This window comes from Podarcis filfolensis (genome assembly GCF_964270895.1).
Source record: "Podarcis filfolensis genome assembly, chromosome: 10".
NCBI classification, from domain to species: domain Eukaryota; kingdom Metazoa; phylum Chordata; class Lepidosauria; order Squamata; family Lacertidae; genus Podarcis; species Podarcis filfolensis.
In genome coordinates, this window is record NC_139612.1 from 26,753,440 (window position 1) to 26,774,245 (window position 20,806).

Below are 20,806 nucleotides of genomic sequence, written 5' to 3' on the forward strand. Positions count from 1 at the left end.
GGATATCCCACTGAGTCCAATTCTTCAGCCTTAATTCTTCCAAGAACTTGGAAAACTGCAGTTTATGTAACAGCAATTGCTGGCTGCTCATTTTGTAATACTGTGAGATTTATGTGTAACAAAACTCAGAAAAGTAGCTATGGCAGGCTGCCATGGGTTTTGGTAGACTTGGGCCTCCAAGGACAGCTGTAAGTAATTGAAAGATGGCTCTTGGGGAATTGTCAGTCACTGTATAATGAGCCCCAGGTGAGAGGAAGATGGGGCTGATTAACAATAACAAATCTTCAGCCAGAGCAAGCTTGAAGAGGATGTTAGAGAGTCTGGTGGTCTCTGATCAGGATTATTGAACAAAAATATAAAGCTGAATAAAGGGTTGTCCAGTGATGAAATATTATTCTGGAACCAAGAACTAGAAAATTAATGCATTCAGAGAATCAGGAAGCATTTTTGAAGGTTATAAATCCAAGTGTATGAACTTATGGGTAAAGGTTTTCCTTTGAAAATATGTACTTCAATGAGGGATGGATCTACACACAGGGGCGGAAACCACTATAAATAAGCTATAATTTAAATTGTTATAACAAAAGAAAAAAACCCACTATGTAAAATTACATAGAAAAGTTTTGTGCTCTACAGTGTCAACTGGTGTTGCATGCTTATAACACATTTGAAATGCTGTTTTTCGACTAATGTCGCTGAGTCCAAGATGATGGTTCGGTGCTGATAGAATGAGGTCACCCCTCTAAGGTGCATCATGCTCTGACTTTTGCTGACAGGTGAAAATACACCTACTCGTTCAGGCCTTTCAGGAGGGATGAAGTGCATTAGGTACCGATAGGACCTTCTGTCGCACTGTCCTGATTTCTGATTTTGCTGCTGCAGTTTTATCGCCAGTGTTTACTATCAATTGTTTCTTGACAATGTTGATTTTTGTTTATCTTGTTGTTGTATTATTGTATTTGTATTTTCCGCCCTGGAAGCATTGGGTGAAGAACAGACTATAAATGCTTGCAATAAATAATACGTTAGTTTTGGCCATCCAGTATCTTCAGCATGGCATTTCTACAATTAAAACATTATAACCAGTGAACATAAACAAGTTCCAAGGCCATGTAACTCTAAACATGATGAAGAAATGAACAGCTATTTCAGATAAGTGTTTTGTCGTCATCTACGCAGGCAAAGAGCGTTTGCTCAAGATGGCACACATACACACAACTGGCAAGTCTGCAGCAGGGGAACTATGATATCCCAATTCAGACATAATGACCCAAAAAAAACTGACACTAATTTTGAAATGGCTTTACAGTATTATGGATTATATGAAGACAGGAAAAACGTCTTCGAATGGCTAAAGACCATTTGTAGAAAGGTGGTTACACACTTCTGAACTAGCACACGCACAAATAAACATACACTTGCACAAACTATCTTGCTATTTTCAAAATAAATATACCAGGTATGCAAAAAGGCAAGGTGGAGATGCCTACTTTATTGACTGATCTATCTGTAAGTCATAATTTAAGAATGGAACAAAATAGACAAGTTGCCTCTTTTTCTTCCCAGAATGAGGCAAAACAAAGACTCCTGCATTCCTCTTCCCCATACAAGCAAGAGATATCTCTTTCCTATCTGTTTTTAGCAGCAACTCTTTTAAATAGGTTTTGGATTTTGGTGAATTATGACTCAATACACTCTGGCCCAAACAGCTGCTTATGCAGCCAGGTTCTCTCATCAGAAAACATTAATAAACCAAGCTTTGTTCATGTCCCCCAGAAACTCCCATTCCTGACTGACACAGCCTACTAGGACATGCATGGGAATCAGCGGAGAGAGAAAAGGCAGGATCAGATTAATAAAGGCTATGGTGACCTTGCAAGAACCCACATGGCAAGTGAGCGAAGGTCTCAATTTGCCTATTGAGAGAGGACCAAGGGTTTCTTACCCCTGCTGTTTATAAAGAATTATACATGATGGGGCAGGGAGGCTGCGTTTCTAAATGCATTCACTTCAAATAGAATTTTAATATCACTGCACTATGTGATAAAACGGTGAATGCAGTGTGCTGTAAACAAAAGCACATAACAAACAAGCTTAGCACTCCAGGATAAATCATCAGTTGAATCAAGTCAAATACTCTTTTGTAGAGCAACAGACCACAACTCTATCAAAGGCTGCTTTAAAGCCCACTACATAGCCATGAGGTCAAATTCTGCCTTTCCATCTACAAGTTTAAACCTCTTTTACTTCAATAGGAATTGTACATGCATGAAGAGGACAAAAGCCCTTTCATTTGTGCATACTAAATGATAGAATGCATGCTGGAAGGATCTTCTCAGTCTCCAAGTTAAAGAGATAGAAAAATGATGTGTTGAAAACATTTTACAGTTTGGCAATAAGGTGTGCTGACTCTGAAAACAATAACCTGTGCTCAAGCTTAACAAAAACAATATTAAAGTCACACACAAAAGGAAACATGGAGACAATCAACTGAAACATGTCAGGCACAAAAAGAACAATGTATAGATTTTACCCTGGATCATGTTCTGAACCTAGCCACTAGCCTAAAATTTGGGTTAAGAAACATTTAGCATTGGACAGCAAAGTCAGTTTTACTAACCAGGTCACATAATAGGATTAACACATATATACAGGAGTGCAGGGCTTTCTGGTGCCAAACCATTATGCTTTTGCGAAATGAGTGTGAAATTTTGTGCGTGTACTCATGTATACAATAATACCGTTACCCTTCTAACTTTACTATCTGTTAATATAATCAGTTCAAAATTCTATGAATGAAAAAACTGAATAGATCCTTTGGAATGAATGTGAGATCTTTAAATATTACCAAAAGAGGAACAATTGCTGAAGGCTATCTTAAATAAACAAGACTTAAAGCAGGAGAATACAAAATGGCAGAACAACACTCCGTGGAAGAAGAATGTCACATTTCAGGATGGTTTTACTTGTTTGCCTAAGGAAGGGGTGGCAAACTTCTTGTCTATTGGAGGAGTTGGAGGATGGATGGTGGCTAACAGATTGAGGTTGAATCCTGACAAGACAGAAGTACTGTTTTGGGGGGACAGGAGGCGGGTGGGTGTGGTGGACTTCCTGGTCCTGAATGGGGTAACTGTGCCCCTGAAGGACCAGGTGCACAGCCTGGGAGTCATTCTGGACTCACAGCTGTCCATGGAGGTACAGGTCAATTCTGTGTCCAGGGCAGCTGTTTATCAGCTCCATCTGGTACGCAGGCTGAGACCCTACCTGCCCGCAAATTGTCTCACCAGAGTGGTGCATGCTCTGGTTATCTCTCGCTTGGACTACTGAAATGCGCTCTACGTGGGGCTACCTTTGAAGGTGACCTGGAAACTACAACTAATCCAGAATGCGGCAGCTAGACTGGTGACTGGGAGCAGCCGCCAAGGACATATACCGTATTTTTCGCTCGATAACACGCACCTGACCATAACACGCACATCGTTTTTAGAGGAGGAAAACAAGGGAAAAAACATTCTGAATGAAACAGTGGATGTATCATTTTTGTGCTTCATGCTGTGGCCACAGACATGTGATCTGATGGTGAATTTGGGGTGACCCAATGCAAAAATCCTGAGAATCCCTGTGGATCCATGCTTTGTAACCACGTTTTTGCACCATTGCAGCCCCAGGCAACAGTGGGTGTGTGATTTTGGGGGGGCAGGCTGTAGCCATGGACATGCTATGTGCTCTGATGGTGAATTTGGGGTTACCCAATGCAAAGATCCTGAGGATCCATGTTTTGTAACCACGTTTTTGCACCATTGCAGCCCCAGGCAACAGTGGGTGCGTGATTTGGGGGGGGCAGGCTGTAGCCATGGACATGCTATGTGATCTGATGGTGAATTTGGGGTGACCCAATGCAAAGATCCTGAGGATCCATGTGGATCCATGCTTTTTAACCACATTTTTGCACCATTGCAGCCCCAGGCAACAGTGCGTGTGTGATTTTTGGGGGGCAGGCTGTAGCCATGGACATGCTATGTGATCTGATGGTGAATTTGGGGTGACCCAATGCAAAGATCCTGAGGATCCATGTGGATCCATACTTTTTAACCACATTTTAAGTGGGGAAGGAAGGAAAAATACAGAATGGACAAGGAGCACGAGAGGGGTGTGCAGAGAAGCAGCTGGCTAAGAATGCAGGAGAGGGGTATAACGGGAGGGAGGAAAGGAAGGCAAAAGTTTTCCCTCACCTACCCACCCAAGCCAGCCAGCTCTCTTTCTCTCTCTCTCTCTCTCTCTCTCTCTCTCTCCCTCCTGCATGTTTTCAGCAGCACCGGAGCACAGAGACGACACTCTGCTTGCCTGGAGGGGAGGGGCTTTCCCTGCTCTTTGTTCCGTTTGAGCAAACACAGCAAGGAAACAGAGAAGGGTGGGCAGTAAGACCCTGAGGCAGAATGCAGGAAAGCAGCCACTTCCTCTTTTCAGGTTTCCCTTCTCCGAGACGCGCGATTTGATTTTTGCCTGATTTTTTTTGCCATTTGGCTCCAGGGACCACACATTCGCTCAATAGCACGCACAGACATTTCCCCTTCCTTTTTAGGAGAAAAAATCTGCGTGTTATAGAGGGAAAAATACGGTAACACCGGTCTTGAAAGACCTACACTAGCTCCCAGTACGCTTCCGAGCACAATTCAAAGTGTTGGTGCTGACCTTTAAAGCCCTAAACAGCCTCGGTCCAGTATACCCAAAGGAACGTCTCCACCTTCATCGTTCTGCCCGGACACTGAGGTCCAGCGCCGAGGGCCTTCTGGCAGTTCCCTCGCTGCGAGAAGCCAAGTTACAGGGAACCAGGCAGAGGGCCTTCTAGGTAGTGGCACCCACCCTCTGGAACACCCTCCCACCAGATATCAAAGAGAAAAATAACTACCAAACTTTTAGAAGACATCTGAAGGCAGCCCTGTTTAGGGAAGCTTTTGATGTTTAATAGGTTATTGTATTTTAGTGTTCTGTTGGAAGCCGCCCAGATTGGCTGGGGAAACCCAGCCAGATGGGCAGGGTATAAATTAATTTATTATTATTATTATTATTATTATTATTATTATTATTATTATTAGTTGTTGTTGTTGTTGTTGTTGTTGTTGTTGTTTAGTCATTTAGTCATGTCCGACTCTTCATGACCCCATGGACCAGAGCACGCCAGACACTCCTATCTTCCACTGCCTCCCGCAGTTTGGTCAGACTCATGTTTGTAGCCTCGAGAACACTGTCCAACCATCTCGTCCTCTGTCGTCCCCTTCTCCTTGTGCCCTCCATCTTTCCCAACATCAGGGTCTTTTCCAGGGAGTCTTCTCTTCTCATGAGGTGGCCAAAGTATTGGAGCCTCAGCTTCACGATCTGTCCTTCCAGTGAGCACTCAGGGCTAATTTCCTTAAGAATGGATGCGTTTGATCTTCTTGCAGTCCATGGGACTCTCAAGAGTCTCCTCCAGCACCATAATTCAAAAGCATCAATTCTTCTGCGATCAGCCTTCTTCTTCTTCTTCTTCTTCTTCTTCTTCTTAGCCAAATGTAACTGGGCATGGGACCCTAATAGACCCATGAGGTCACTTCCCCAAAGCCACTTTCATCTACACCCAAAAGGTGATGATGGGGCAGCTTCAGCTTGGACGGTAATGATTTTCAATCTGGTTTCAAGTCTGGTTTGGGGTACTCAAACTGCTTGGTGCCCTGTGCTGGGAGAGGAACAGGCAATAAAAATGTTGATCCTCTTTGACATCTTGGTGACTTTTGACACCATTTACCACACTGGGGCTACTGCCAAAGGGTGGTACACAAAACTCTTAAATAAATAAATAAATTTATTCGATAAGTCTTTCTTCCACTTCTTGCTTTTTTGATGACTCATATAATCACATCAGTCAAACTGCACATATCTTGTCATGCATATATTTCCAGGTCACATAGAGAAGCCCCATCCCCAGACACTTCACAACTTATTGCCAAGAGCTTCACTGGTTAAACCAGTTCCCAGTATGCCCAGTAATACTGGTATTCTTACTGCCTTGCAATGCATGTCATGGAAGGCTTAGACCAGTCAATAAGCTACATAAGAAATGTATCATCTCTCCTCAACAATATCAAAACAGCAACAGGAAATTCCTGAGTCCGCTCAGATACCGCAAAGTTCAGTGCCACCTAGGGACATATAATTACACTATTTACTGAGTATATCCCTAAACTATTACTATATAATTGGTTCTATATGTAAGTTAGGCGCAATCACTAACTCAAATACTAAATGACAAGCAAGTTGTTACCCACATATATTCATGTAAAATTCTTACATCAACTAGTTTGTTACAACAGCTTTCTGTCTACAACTACTACTACTTTAATGAAGTCTCACATAACTCCAACACTAACTCTACTGTATAAAGTGAAAATATATAGTTTGTTACGTTATAGTGTGCATTATCTAATACTGTTGTGGCTAACAGCTTCAACAACAAAAGTTGTGAAATTGAAAGCAACTTCACAAATAGTCTTTAAAGCAATTCCTAATACTTTGAGGGTTTTTACAATCAAGTGGTTATAAAATTCTGATGCACAGCCCACCAATTCAAAACTGAAACAAAATAAACAAAAGGATTCAAGCAAAACATACCATGCAGTAAAGATTAGTGTGAAAATGTTTGTAAAATTCTTAATTCTAGAGCAATAATTGTGTTCTAGCAAAAACAGCAAAGAGTTTTATGGTGTCTTAAAGACTAACAGCTTTATTGGGGTATAAGCTTTCATGGGCAAAAACCCACTTCATCATAATGTGTTATCCTTATCTACAGAAAAAAGTCAGTCACAGGTATTCTTTTTCTCAGTTAATACAAATATGGAGTTCATCACTGGAGTAATTCCCACCAGTGCCTTTATTTTTATTATTTGATAAAATAGCTGCTAATACTTGGGGGGGGGGGGAGAGCAACACTCAGTTGCAGCCAGTCATGTGTAGCAGAAAATTTCCCAATGCTTTATTTTTCCAAGGTAAATTCTCCATTTTTGAAGTTCCTCAGTAACAATGAATGGGTACGAATTGCAAATAAATATTATGCAATACAGTTAGTTACAAAGTAGTTAGCTTTGTTTACGAAATACAGTACAAATAAAACAAACATGCTGAAGTAAATAACCTTCTAGGGTCTCCGAACTTTTTCCAATGAAAACTGAAAATCTACAATACAAATTACTATATGCAAATTTACTTAGGAAAATTTTCTAATTCAAAATTATGGACTCAACTAAAAATTGCAATGATTACTAACAATGCGATCCTGACCTATGGTATCACAAACACCATTTAGACATAAATCTTGAGCCCTAACATTTTCTGTACTGGAGAACTACAAAGACACCAAAGAACAAAACCTCCTAGCAGACCTCACAAACAATAAATATTGCATCTTTTACTAAAGTGGCACCTCCTAGATTTTAAATTATGAAGCCACAACACTGGAAATGTAACTCAGTCATCAGACTCTCATCAATGCTGAAGATTGTATGCTCACTGCTTTTCATGAAGGTTGTTTAATAAAGAAATAAAGAAACAATTCATACTGTTTTGTCAAAACTGGACAGAATAACAGCTCCTGCAGGAGAAATATCCAGCTTTCGACTCGGACATGCCACAAATACTTTGCCACCTGATTCTAATACCACATTTTCCACCTACTAGATTGTCTGAAGGCATTTTCAGTAGGGCTGTGTCATTTCTATGTTTAGAACATGATCTTACAGACCACAGGCATCTAGCAGACTATGAGTATCAAATAATTATTTAGCAGCAGCAGCAGCAGTGGTAATAGCAGCACTATAGTCATTTTGACCCTATATAACAAAATGGATCATTCGCCGTGCAGTAACCTTTCCTTAAGGTTCGCCGAGTATATCATGACGACACAAATGAGACCCAGACCTATATAGATCAAGTAAGGGTGGACCCATAATGCACAAGGCCCATGTATTTTTCTGAGTCAAGCAAATGTTTCTGGGTGGATAATGAATTTTGGAGGATATAAATTAGGGGGAATAAATTTAAGATGGCTTTTCCTAGATGATTTGGGAGTGATGGAGAAGTGTTAGTCAAATGGAATTAAGAGTTATCTGGAGCAGGACCTGTGAGGAAATCAGTTTTGGGTAAACGAATTAAAAGATGAACGGATTTCAGGTGAACTAGAGTGGGATGCAAATGAACTTACTCTGAATTAACTGAATATATAGAGGTTATCCTGATCGAAAATTAGTGAGCTTGCCTTTTGTAACATTTAAATTATACATTTGCATAAACAGATATAACTTGGCATATGCAGATATTATGCAGATTTGTGTCTACGGGTCTGTGCCCTGTATCTTTCAAGCAACTAGCAATATCCTGGGACCATTTAGATATCTTAACCACATATAGCAGAATTAGATCCACAACATCTGGAACTATGGAAAAGTGAGGTAATATGTGACCATAAAACTGGTTTAATTACAGGTAGATGATTCACCAGATTTATTGTGTCTGCCAAGAGTAACACCAGATTCTCCAAGAAGCAAGGCCTTTTACATTAGAAAAGGACTCTCCCCCCTCCCCTTTAAATAGTGACTGTCCTATTGAAGAAAGACTGCATTGTGGTCAATTGTATATCTCACCCTGCATTTCTTAACAGACTTTGGTGACAACTAAGTTTCATAAGAATTAATATATTTTACCTCTTTGTTTCCTCTCTGGACTATGTTTAAGAGGCCATTTTGATCCACCTGAAGCCACTGAAATCCTCAGCAGATCTGGTTGCCCATTTCTGTAGGAAGCTAAAACTGACCAATGAAGTGAAAGTAAAAGAAAAATATAGAACTTAGAAAAATGTAGTTAGCTTGTGGCGTCTAGAATGAATTCTAAATTATGTCTGCCTGCCTGCCTGCAAATGATCAGACACATGTGTCATTGCACGTAACTCCTGTGTCCTTTGGTTACAGCACTGATACATATTTCCATTTTTCCCCTTAGCTCCCTTTTCAGTCATTCCCTTCTAACATCTGCATGCCAGAACGTACACACATTGCATGACTGAATCACATCTTTAAGAAATGTTTCTAGTTAGCCCACAGCATTTATTCAAGAAGTACTTGTCATATGCTTAGGACCCCTTCAGTGTGTTTGTGTGTGCGCGCGCACAGCAAAAACACTGCCATGTAAGCTGCTTGACAGTGGAATGGTCTCCTTCAGGAGGTTGTGGTCTCTCCTTCCTTGGAGGTTTTTAAGCAGATGTAGGATGGCCATCTGTCATGGATGCTGTAGCTGAGATTCCTGCAATACAGAGGGTTGGACTTGATGACCCTTGGGGTCCCTTCCAACTATTCTATAATTCTATGAAGAAAATGTTATATACTATGGTATGTTTACACCTGGCAACCTATACATAGATTTTCATTAGATGTGCTTTCCACAGAGGAATTTTGTCATATCTGAAGCAGTGCTTGTAGAAGTGCCCTCTTAATAGTACACCCCTAAACATGACTACTCAGAAGTAAATGACTTTTTGTTAAAAGGGGCTCACTCCCAGATAAGTACGTGTAATATTGCACACTGGAACCCACAGTGAACAGTAATGAATGTATCTCATTTATTTCAGTGTTAAATACATATATTTGAGTGAAGGACTGCAGTCACTGCGCCTAGACCTTCAGTCCTGCCACTGCTATAAACTCTGTTTATTTAAACAGGCTTGGACAAATGCAGAATTATGATAATATACTCTACTCAAGTAACTATATATCTGATTATATTCAGGCAAATTGCATGCACATTCAGTATATGTTTGAAATCTTAGCTTGTAAATGTCTTGTAGGCTTTTTAAAGTCCTATTTTTTCTTCCTCTGACATTTACAGCAATGATCCATTGCAGTTCCTCACAAATATGTGAAAGTGTGTGACATAATTGTCATCAAATCAATCAAAGGAACTTCTCATACTTCAATTGCAATCATGAAAGGAACTGTTCTCTAATGTATCAGGGTTTGGCACAAAACGAGGAAAGATTTTTTCATCTGGAATCATTTTCACACTGCTTATTATATAATTATTGATATTAATATAACTAGCCTTCTACAAAATAAGACTGCATCCCCATAATTCCAAAAAAATGATGCCACTTGATAATGACACAACTTGCTTATTGATATTTTGAATGATTTACAAATGCTGAAGACATGGATTGGTTTGGATTTAATATCAAACTATGGTTTGGCGCTCTTGCAATCCTGGTTTGTCTGGTTTGGAAATACTTCCTCATATGGTGTAGAATGAAAACAGAATGCAGAACACTCATTAGGTAACAAAAGCATAAACATGGGTACTCATGAGGAACTCACAGGAAGAGAGATAGGGTAGGAAAAGATACATATTCCCCGCCCCAAAGTTAGAAGATCCTTCAAAAGCTTGGACCATTTCCACTAAACATTAGGTATTAAGTGCTGAGCCAATTCAAGACTACCTTTGCCTGGAGGGTACCAGTAGATTGAGAGGCCTTTAGAGCAAATGTGGGAAATGTGTAGCTAGACTACAAATCACATCACCTCTGGCCCTGGGGTGGGAATAGGCAATAAAGATACAGTTTGATTCCACATAGCCAGAGTTAGAGTTCTGGCTGCCAAGGACCACACCTGTGTCCTAGGTTTTTCTTGCAGCTTTAAAGTATGCTGAGAAGCTTTCTGCTGCCTTATGAAAGAAGAACAAGGGTGAGGGGGGTATCTGTCATGGGTAGAGACCATTACCAACCCTTTAGCATTTCTCCCACCCTGATTTCTCAACTTTTGTATTAAGAAGCATGGAAGGGAGGTTACAAGTAGGTTGATAATTACAGATTTTCTGTGTAGCAGACCCAGATTTGTCAAATAAAAAGGGTTTCTTTGACTACGTTCAAAGAAAGAGGAAGAAGAAGCAAGCAATAGGTCCCTTGAGTGAAGAAGATGGAGAAATGCTATTGGGTGACAGAAGGAAGGTGGAGCTGCCTCTCTCTTCACCCAAAATGAAATGGTAATGGTAATGATTATGTTATTTGTCCCAGCCACTCTGGGAGGCTTACAACAAATTATAAAAGTACAGAAAACATCAAACATTAAAAATTCCCTATACAGGGCTGCTTTCAGATGTTTTCTAGAAGTCAGATACAGTGGTACCTCAGGTTACATACGCTTCACGTTACAGACTCCACTAACCCAGAAATAGTGCTTCAGGTTAAGAACTTTGCTTCACGATGAGAACAGAAATCGTGCTCCAGCAGCGCAGTGGCAGCAGGAGGCCCCATTAGCTAAAGTGGTGCTTCAGGATAAGAACAGTTTCAGGTTAAGTATGGACCTCCGGAACGAATTAAGTACTTAACCTGAGGTACCACTGTAGTTGTTTATTTCCACAGAGTGGGCAAAACTACCGAGAAGGTCCTCTGCCTGGTTCCCTGTAATCTCACTTTTCACAATGAGGGAACTGCCAGAAAGCCCCCGGAGCTGGATCTCAATGTCCAGGCTGAATGATGGGGGATGGGGATGCTCCTTCAGGTATACAGGGCCGAAGCCCTTTGGGGCTTTAAAAGTCAGCAGCAACACTTTGGATTGTGCTCAGAAATGTGCTGGGAGTAATGGATTTTTTAGCTGAGATTCCTGCACTGCAGAGGATTGGACTAAATGACTCTCCAAGTCCCCTCCAACTATTAATTCTATGTTTCTATTAAATCTCTTTTTGTTGACTGATAATAGGCAACAGTGAAGCTAGAAGACACAACACTGTTAAATTATAACAAATAAGACAAACTGAAACCACAACAGCAATATCCTATTTTGAAGTTACAGTGTGCTCATAATGTATCTCTTAGTATGCAGGTTTGCCAAAACGAAATTGAGAAATAGGGGCTGGAATAGTACTCAGGAAACAAACCAAAACGGCAAGCCACAAATTTTCACATCTTAAATATGCATAACTCTAGATCATAAATCTCAACACACTTTGAGCCATAAATGCACTTCAGCAAAGGGCCGGAAGAGATACTAGAACAACTACTGAAACATGTGTAAAGATTAAGCACCAATTGCACCATCAATTCTACTTCCTAGGAAATAATAGTAAATAAAATGAAATCCTAATGTGATTAATACCAATAATAAATAAAGGGTTTTTTTGTAAATAATATAAACAAAGGTAAAGGTAAAGGTACCCCTGACCGTTAGGTCCAGTCGCGGACGACTCTGGGGTTGCGCACTCATCTCGCTCTATAGGCCGAGGGAGCTGGCGTTTGTCCACAGACAGCTTCCGGGTCATGTGGCCAGCATGACTAAGCTGCTTCTGGCAAACCAGAGCAATGCACGGAAATGCCGTTTACCTTCCCGCCAGAGCAGTACCTATTTATCTACTTGCACTTGATGTGCTTTCGAACTACTAGGTGGGCAGGAGCTGGGGCTGAACAACGGAAGCTCAACCTGTCGCGGGGATTCGAACTGCCGACCTTCCAATCAGCAAGCCCTAGGCTCTGTGGTTTGGACCACAGCGCCACCCGTGTCCCTGAAATAATATAAATAGCTTTCAATAAAAGAGCCAAATGGTTCTCAGGAAACAGTTAAAACACTAGAAAGCCAATCATTTCAACAGAAATTACACAGGATACAATCCATTCACCCTTTGCATTTACCCCATCACTTTTCATGCATGGGGATTTCTTGCCACTGACCCATCCCCTCTCAGCAGCCCTTCTGTGGCCAAAAACTGGACTCACAGGACATTTATACATGCTCAATAGCATATGCTCAATGGACCTCAATGGACACATGCTCAATGGACCTTTCCATAACCCTCTGTTCGCCTTAAGTACCATCACAGCAAAACACAGCTGGAACTCACAGTGGAAATGCCTTTGTAGGTTTAAATGGCTTGCAGAATATAGTCTATTTAGCTCCATTCATCCATGTACCAGTAAAGCCTTATGTCAAAAAGTGTACAAAAGTGCAATAGCTAGATTCCCCCATTCTTTTCAAGATTCCAGCACCCAAAGAGTTTCAGTCTTCCATAGCTCAGATCTCAAACAAACTTCCTTAAAAAGAACTTAAAATGTTAGTTAATCTGTTGACATTGCTAAAAGTAGATCTGGACATAAATTAAGTCATAGCTGGAAATATGAAACACGGGCTGAAATTCAAAAGACCTGAGTTATTCCAGCAGCAGATGATGAATCCACTTTTTTGACACGAATCTAGGCTCAGAAGGGCTAGCTGGCTGTAGAAAGTGCTCAAATATCACACCCATAGGCAACACAGTAACTTTTTAGATAGCAGATAGCACATGGGACCTGAGAGCTCTGCTTCCAAGCCCTAGCACAGGCTGTTGCATGGTCTTGGATACATCACTTCTCAGCCTTAATTTCCAATCTGTAAAAAAAAATACGTGAATAAAGCCTTGCAATTTGCTAGTGGTGGGGACCGCTTTCCCTAGTGAGTAGGGCGGACGAAACTTGAAATGAAGTGACACACCGTGTATGCTGCAACGGTTCTTTATAATCCCATCTGAGTTTGCAAAATCTCACAAAACAAAACACGAGTTTTTAAGCTGTTTTTAATGAAATTAACCAAAATCTACACTTCCTACATTTACGCGATTTCCAATATTTAACCAATTTCCGCCCAGACGCTGTTTAAAGAGGCCATATGGCAACCCTATATAGTGCCATTGGAAAAGGTATACTCTACTGAATTCCAGCATCATACTGTACTTTGGACAGAGAAAAGAGACTGCCAGAATCCCAAACCGCAACACAGTTTTGTTGCATTTTACAAAGTTCATGATATCAGACAGAATGCCATTAAGGTAAATGTAGATATTATATACAAGCGCCATATATGTATCCCAAAGAGTATCATCTCTGTTTGAAGCCAACAGCGCTTCAGAATCTCTTTCCTTTATGGTCAGCAACCCATAAAATCTCCACTTCAACAGCCAGCTGTCCAACAAGTCCACTCTCCCATTCAGACAGAACAAACCTGAATGAAAGAAACACAGTACTTACCAAGCCACCACAAATGCTGAAGATTGCTGTGTGCATTTCCTGTGCATTAACATGCCCACGGTAGAAGCAGTGGCGCAAATCTGAGGGGGGCTGCCTTTCAGTGGCCCCCACATGTACTTCAATATAGTGAGGAGCGATGAAGCTGGTGTCAGCACTCAGATTCAGCTGGAAAACCTGTCCATAGGCACTGAGGCGGTAGTGAGTCCTGAAAGGGATGGGTTCCACACCTGTCTCCATGCTCCTTTTCCTCCTTTTGAAGTGGTGAGTATGAGGAAAAGTTTCTCCAAATTCATTCACCCGCGTGGGTGTCACTATTTCATAGGACGGCAGATGTTTCACCAAAGTCTCTGCAACAAAACAGCAAAGGTACACACTTTGAATATGGTGCAAGTTCCTGATACAGGCATGGGCCCCATCACAGTTTGCTGCCTACCAAAAGAGACAAGGCTAGACTTTCTATTCTTCGTGGAAACCAGTGCAATACGATCTGCCCTTTTGAAAGCAGAGAGGTTGAGCAAATAATCTGCACATGCACCAACTCCAGATAGGATTGGGGCAAAAGCCCTGGTCAAGCACTTTGGCGATCCATTGCCAGTCAGTGTAGACCAGGCATGGCCAAACTTGGCCCTCCAGCTGTTTTGGTACTACAATTCCTATCATCCCTGACCACTGGTCCTGTTAGCTAGGGATGATGGGAGTTGTAGTCCCAAAACAGGGCCAAGTTTGGCCATGCCTGGTGCAGACAGCAATAAGCTAAGTCGGCCCAATTCTCTGACTCAATCTTTCAGTCGTCATGGTTTGAAAAAGATGTAGAAACTAACAATGTTGCAATACATGCATCATCAATATACAAAGGGCAAAAACAATGGCTTTTGCTTCACTAATACCTGACCTTCCTAACAATACAATACAGGCTATTTTCTGGCTACGCTCCTACGCACCATTTTAAAACTTGAATAATGATGATGTTAAGTCACCAGATGAATAAAACCAGTCCAAGATCTCAGGGCTCTTTCTAGCATTCATTGGGTGCTAATTGATTAAAATTTGCTCAGAGTACACATACTAAAAATTAACGAGCCTAAGTAAATCATGCTAATTCAGTGGGCTGACCCTGAGTAAAACTTAGCTGAGTTAACACTGAAAGTCTGGCATATTCCAAAACACATCCTATGATATGAAACTGAGAAAATGTTATTTCCTCAGGAGCTTATAAATTAATCCCGACGTCCATGCAAGAATAACAGAAGGCCAGCGGAAACAGGCACTGCTCCTCTTTGCCCACTGAATAACTAACTCCAAACACAACCCAGGACAAATGTCTTACTTATGGGTGCCTGAAATGTTATTTGCTCTGGCCTATCTGCCACAGTGTAACCATGTACGAGGACGGGGAGAAAAAAGCCTTCCAGGCGGGAATGCACCTGAAAGAGACCAGCGCCCAGCCCCAGCCGCGAACCCCGGGCTCTGCCTTCGCCTCAGCGCGCGCCGCGCGCTCTTCCCGCACGTGCGAGGCACCTTGCGCACGCGCGCTCGCCTCACGCCGCCGTCCCTCCTCCTCCGCCAGCGCAGCGCCAAAGCCTCGGGTTCCTAGAAAGCGGCTGCTGGCGGAGAGGGGCGTGAGGCGAGCGGCCGGGGCTTTTCGCGCGGGTGCCCGAGCCCGGGCGGGCGCGCTCTTGGAACCGGCCGGCTCTTTTACCTTGCTTGGGGTGCAGGCGGGCTTCCCACGTCCTGGCGGCGAGCAGGGCGGCGAGGTACAGCAACCGCGCCAACCCCTCCGGACCCCGCATGGTTCCGCCTGCCTCAAACGCCTCCGGCGCCGCTCCTTGCTGCCTCAGCGGCGGCCGCGGCAGCTACTGCAGCCGCTCGCCGGCTGGGCCGACCTCGGACGGCGCGGCTCCCTCATGTTCCCGCGGCGCCCGCGCTGCGCCCGCCGCCGCCGCGTCTCCTCTTCCTCCTCCTCCGCCGCCGCCTCTTCCTCTCCGCCCCGGCGTCCCCGCTCGCCTGGGACTTCTTCGCGAAAGGCGACGCTGCCGGCTCGGCGCGCCCTGCTGCTGCTGCTGCCGCTGCCTCTTGCTGCCGCTGCTGCCGCCGCCTCCCCTCCACGTTCGCTCCCTCCAGAGCTGCTGCTGCTGCTGCTGCCGCTGCCGCCTCGCTCTTTCCTGCCGCGCAAGGAGGGAAGGGTGCCAGCTTCGCGGACTCTCCGGCCACCCCGGGACCCCCGACATCAAAGACTCTGCCCGCCCCCTTGGGGCAGGGACCTGGCCAGCGATTGGAGGAGTCGCGGCGGCGGCGGCGCTACCGACTCGCTCGCGCTCGGCTCGCTCTCGCACACGGAGCAGGCTCGAGGTTGCGCGGCTGGCTTGCCAGAGGCGGGTCGCGGAAAGGAACCGGCCCTGTAAGGAAGGGCAGTCGGCGTGCGGTTCTTGATTCCTGCTTATAGGGAGCCTCGGGACAATAGAAAGGGGACCCGTTGCAAAAATCCACCTCAAAAGTTCAGGAAAAGAAAGCACGAGAAATCGAATCCCAGTTGGGTTCTAGGGTTGCCATATTTCGAAAAAAATCAGGGCACCCCGAAAGTTTTTAGGAAGACCCCAAAATTGTTGAACGCTTTTTTAAAAAAAGGAAACCACGGAAATTGTTGAGCGTTTTAAAAGGGAAAGGCGCGGGGGAAAAAAACATGATTTTTGATTGACTTTCCTGAACTCCAGGACAAAGCACCACTTTTGGGAAGTTCCCTCCCAAATGTCAATTCCGCCTCTGAAATCCCAGTAGTGTCCAGACGTATGGCAGTCCTAAACCCATAGAAGGCAGCCAGAACAAACCCCCAAAGTAAGGCAGTAAGTCTCACTGGACTGGCCAAAGATGCTTAGGGAGGAGAGGGGGCTGCACTCTAGGTTGATGCTTGTCTGCTACTGGATTTTTTATTTAAAAAACAAACAAACAAGGTGCTGGGGCCTGGATTCAGTGGTATCCTGTTATCTGTAAGTTCTGTGGCATTGGCTCAGAAGCCACAGCCATCCTTCCAAGAGTCTGCAAGGCAGAGTTGTGGGAAGTAGTTGTGTAGCCCACACAGAGAGGATGCAGTGCCATCTTCTGCCTTTTATCTAATTGGCTCTTGTTTCTTTTTAATGCCTCAAACTGATAGTCCTCAAAATATTGCACACCTCCAAGAGGAAGTATGGCGTCAGTTATCTTGGGATGGGATAGGATACTTTGGACTGAATCCAGGTTTCCCCCCCCCCCCAACAAATTATCACCACTGTGATGATGCCAACAAAGCTTGTATACAGTGGTACCTCGGGTTACTTTTCACTTCAGGTTACAGACTCCATTAACCCAGAAATAGTACCTCGGGTTAAGAACTTTGCTTCAGGATGAGAACAGAAATCGTGCTCTGGTGGCGCGGCGGCAGCAGGAGGCCCCATTAGCTAAAGTGGTGCTTCAGGTTAAGAACAGTTTCAGGTTAAGAACAGACCTCCGAAACGAATTAAGTACTTAACCCGAGGTACTACTGTACCTTTGGGGGGGGGGGGAAATAAACACCTGCAATAACTTCTTCATTTAAAAGCAGTGTCAGTTAAGGCTGACAATACACAGTGCTTCCTGCCAGTACTGTAATTAAGAATAAATAATCGTAAAATTGTAGAGTTGGGGACTCTGAGAGTCATCTAGTCCAACCCCCTGCAGTGTAGGAATCTCAACTAAAGCATCCATGAAGATGGTCATCCAACCTCTGCTTAAAAACCTCCTAGGAAGGGGAGTCCACCACCTCCCACAGGAGTCCATTCCACTCTTGAACAGCTGTCACTGTCAGAAAGTTCTTCCTGGTGTTTGGTCGGCATCTCCTTTCTTGTATCTTGAATCCATTGGACTGAGTCCTACCCTCCAGAGCAGGAGAAAACAGCTTGCTCCATCTTCCATGTTTCAGCCCTTTCAATATTTGAAGATGGCTATCATATATTGCAAATTAGTGATGCTTGTTCAGTGGAGTTTTATGGAAGAATGTTCTGAAATGAGGGCTTTCAACTATAACCTATTGCTGCCAGGTAGAAGGGACCAGTTTTTAACTGATACCCTAAAATAAATGATATTTGATGAAAGTGTTATCTTCAGTGATGCACAGCTGTTAGAATATAATCTTTGGGTTGCCCATGATTTTCATATCCCACCTTTTACCAATTAAGAATTAACCTAAGGCAAGTAACTATGCACACAATGTGGATTAATATTCTCAAACCTTTAACATTAAACCATTGACACTTTTTCTTATAGTGCTCCAAAAAAAGTTTTTGTCAGATGGTTCAGACTATTGGACTAGGTAAGGGATGGAGGACCCTTTGGTCTGTGGGCCTAGTTTGGTTGCTAGGTCTCTCAATCTGTTTCCCAGCATTTGCCATGGACTGGGATAAGGATGAAATCTGTGCCTACCCAGTTCAACAGTGTTGATCTGCTGAAGGGCAGGGATGGTCTGACTTTCATCTCCATCGTGGTATGCTGGATGGAGAAGTTTTAACCTCCATACCTCACACACAACAATTGGGAAGACAACCCCCCCCTCCATATTTACATGAATCATCTGATGAGTGATGAATGATGGTTCATCCCCATTGTGGCACACTGAACAGGAAGGGTAAAACCTCCCCAGTGCACCACAATAGGGATCAAAACTGGACTTTCAAGGGATCCACGCCAGTCAGCTGAGGAGCAGGGAGCTTCACTTTTCATTCCTATCCCAGCGCATGGCCTCCCTGCCCACCTTGTGTTAGGGATTAATACCAGGTCTTTCCCACTAGATGATCCTCCCAGGGAGGAGAAATTACAGATGTGGTGCAGCTACCAAGGAGGCTCTGCTCCACAAGAGTGCCAGTCTGTCTTCCAGCTTTATTCTTCAACAGTAGGGATGAGAATATGCAACACAGTTAAGGGAAGGAGAATTTAGACTTATTACAGTACTATCTTTCTCCATAGATCAATAAATAATTTTTTTCTTTCTTTTTACAAAATCCATTCCCCATTCGTTCATTGTAGGAGGGAATGAGAAATCCATTGCTCTGTAATTATTCTAGCGAGAAGTAAAATACAAAAACATTCATAGCTTTGACTATGTAGAAATTGATTGTTACTATAAACAAAGTTAGTCTGATGAAATCCATAGAAATATGCCAAGTTACACATCCTGGAACCATAACTTCTGGTGAGGAAACGTTTTCCGTTTCTTCAAATCTGCATGCATATTGTTGTTGCTAACAAAGAATTGCCTTTGAGAAAATAGTTCCAACGGCAGTGAAATGAATCCATCCACTTACATTGTCTACTAGAAATGTATGGAATGATGTGCCTATGCCAGTTCCTTCAAAAGCCTGTATATCAAAAAACAAAATCTGTGCTTATTCATACTTTCTCCTTTCAGTCAAAATTGCAGTGATTTTTAGACCTTTTCAGTGGTGATGTATGCTGAAATGAATGTCCTGGAGATTCCCACTTAAAATTCCCCTGCATCTTACAAAGACACCATTGTATCCTAGTACTCAGTCCTTTAGCCCTAGTAGCTTTGGGGGGAAAGTTCTCTGAAGGGGGAAAGAAATATTCCCAGCCTGACACATTGTAGGTACATCTACCCATACTCACCATTTTACCAGGAGAAAACTGTTGGATTGATAAAAAGCAGTACCTACTTTTCTTTGGCTCCGTCAACATTTCTCTGGCCTTTTGGAGTAAACCACCATAGTTTCTTCCAGATTTATATCCCCCTTTTTGAAAACACTGGTTCATAGTTATCCCACAATGTGTTGCTATGATTAGAGACGAAAGTAGGGAAGAACTCACTCTGTGCAAGCAGAGAAGTAATAAAACTGCTTCCTGCTTCTGTCCACGCTGCAAGTTGAATTACAGTCAGAATAACCAGCGCTTGATGTTTGGTAATTGAGTCAAACTGTAACTGAATTTGAAGGCGTTACCACTGGGGAAATACAGGATATAGGAGCAATTCAGGTAGAGGTTGCACTTCTAAAACAAGTAAAGAAAAAGTGTGCATAAACCTCACCTTAAAAAAAATGCATACTCTTTGTAAGTCTTAAAATATATGACTTCAAATTTCATGTGAATGAAGGGGCAGGTTATAAATTCTAAAGAGAGACAGGTGTTGAGTCTGGCATTCCAGTATGATAGATGCAAAACTGTTGCCAACCCATTCTACAAAAACTCAAGAAATCTTTTAACATTCTATTTTTTTTTTATCACCCTTTTAATTTATTGGGGATGTTAACCTTTTAAGCCAGCCTTCTTTTATTAAAATTTTAAAAAACAAATATAGGCAGTTTGTTATACAGTGATATGTTTCAGGTTACATACGCTTCAGGTTACAGACTCCGCTAACCCAGAAATAGTGCTTCAGGTTAAGAACTTTGCTTCAGGATGAGAACAGAAATCGTGCTCTGGCGGCATGGCAGCAGCAGGAGGCCCCATTAGCTAAAGTGGTGCTTCAGGTTAAGAACAGTTTCAGGTTAAGCATGGACCTCTGGAACAAATTAAGTACTTAACCCGAGGTACCACTGTAGTGATATTAGGACTATTCAAATGCACTGTCCCTTTTTAGGTTCACAAATGGCACAAAAAGAAATTGGTTTAACGAACAGGTGCATGTTCCTCATTAAAAAAATAAATACAGAAAAGTATGAAAGAAGTATTTACTCCATGAAATGTAGATTCTTAGTATTTCGAGTGCACATTATATACTAATAC

The 20,806-nt window shown here is 42.8% G+C and overlaps 1 protein-coding gene across 4 annotated transcripts in view; it reads right to left on the reverse strand.

The window, feature by feature from the left end:
• The window catches only part of ADAMTS20 (ADAM metallopeptidase with thrombospondin type 1 motif 20), a 94,028-nt gene extending 74,247 nt beyond the window's left edge, over positions 1-19,781 (reverse strand). For 2 of the 4 annotated variants that reach the window (XM_083574297.1, XM_083574296.1), the window contains exons 1-2: positions 15,762-19,781; positions 14,063-14,409 (exon numbers count right to left, since the gene is read on the reverse strand). In XM_083574297.1, the coding sequence (XP_083430423.1) occupies positions 14,063-14,409; positions 15,762-15,852 (438 nt within the window). In that variant the 5' untranslated portion in view covers positions 15,853-19,781. Of the gene's footprint in view, positions 1-8,729; positions 8,835-14,062; positions 14,410-15,761 lie in introns of those variants that run through there. The other 2 variants (XM_083574299.1, XM_083574298.1) reach the window with 2 other exon arrangements.
• Positions 19,782-20,806: the final 1,025 nt, after the last annotated feature.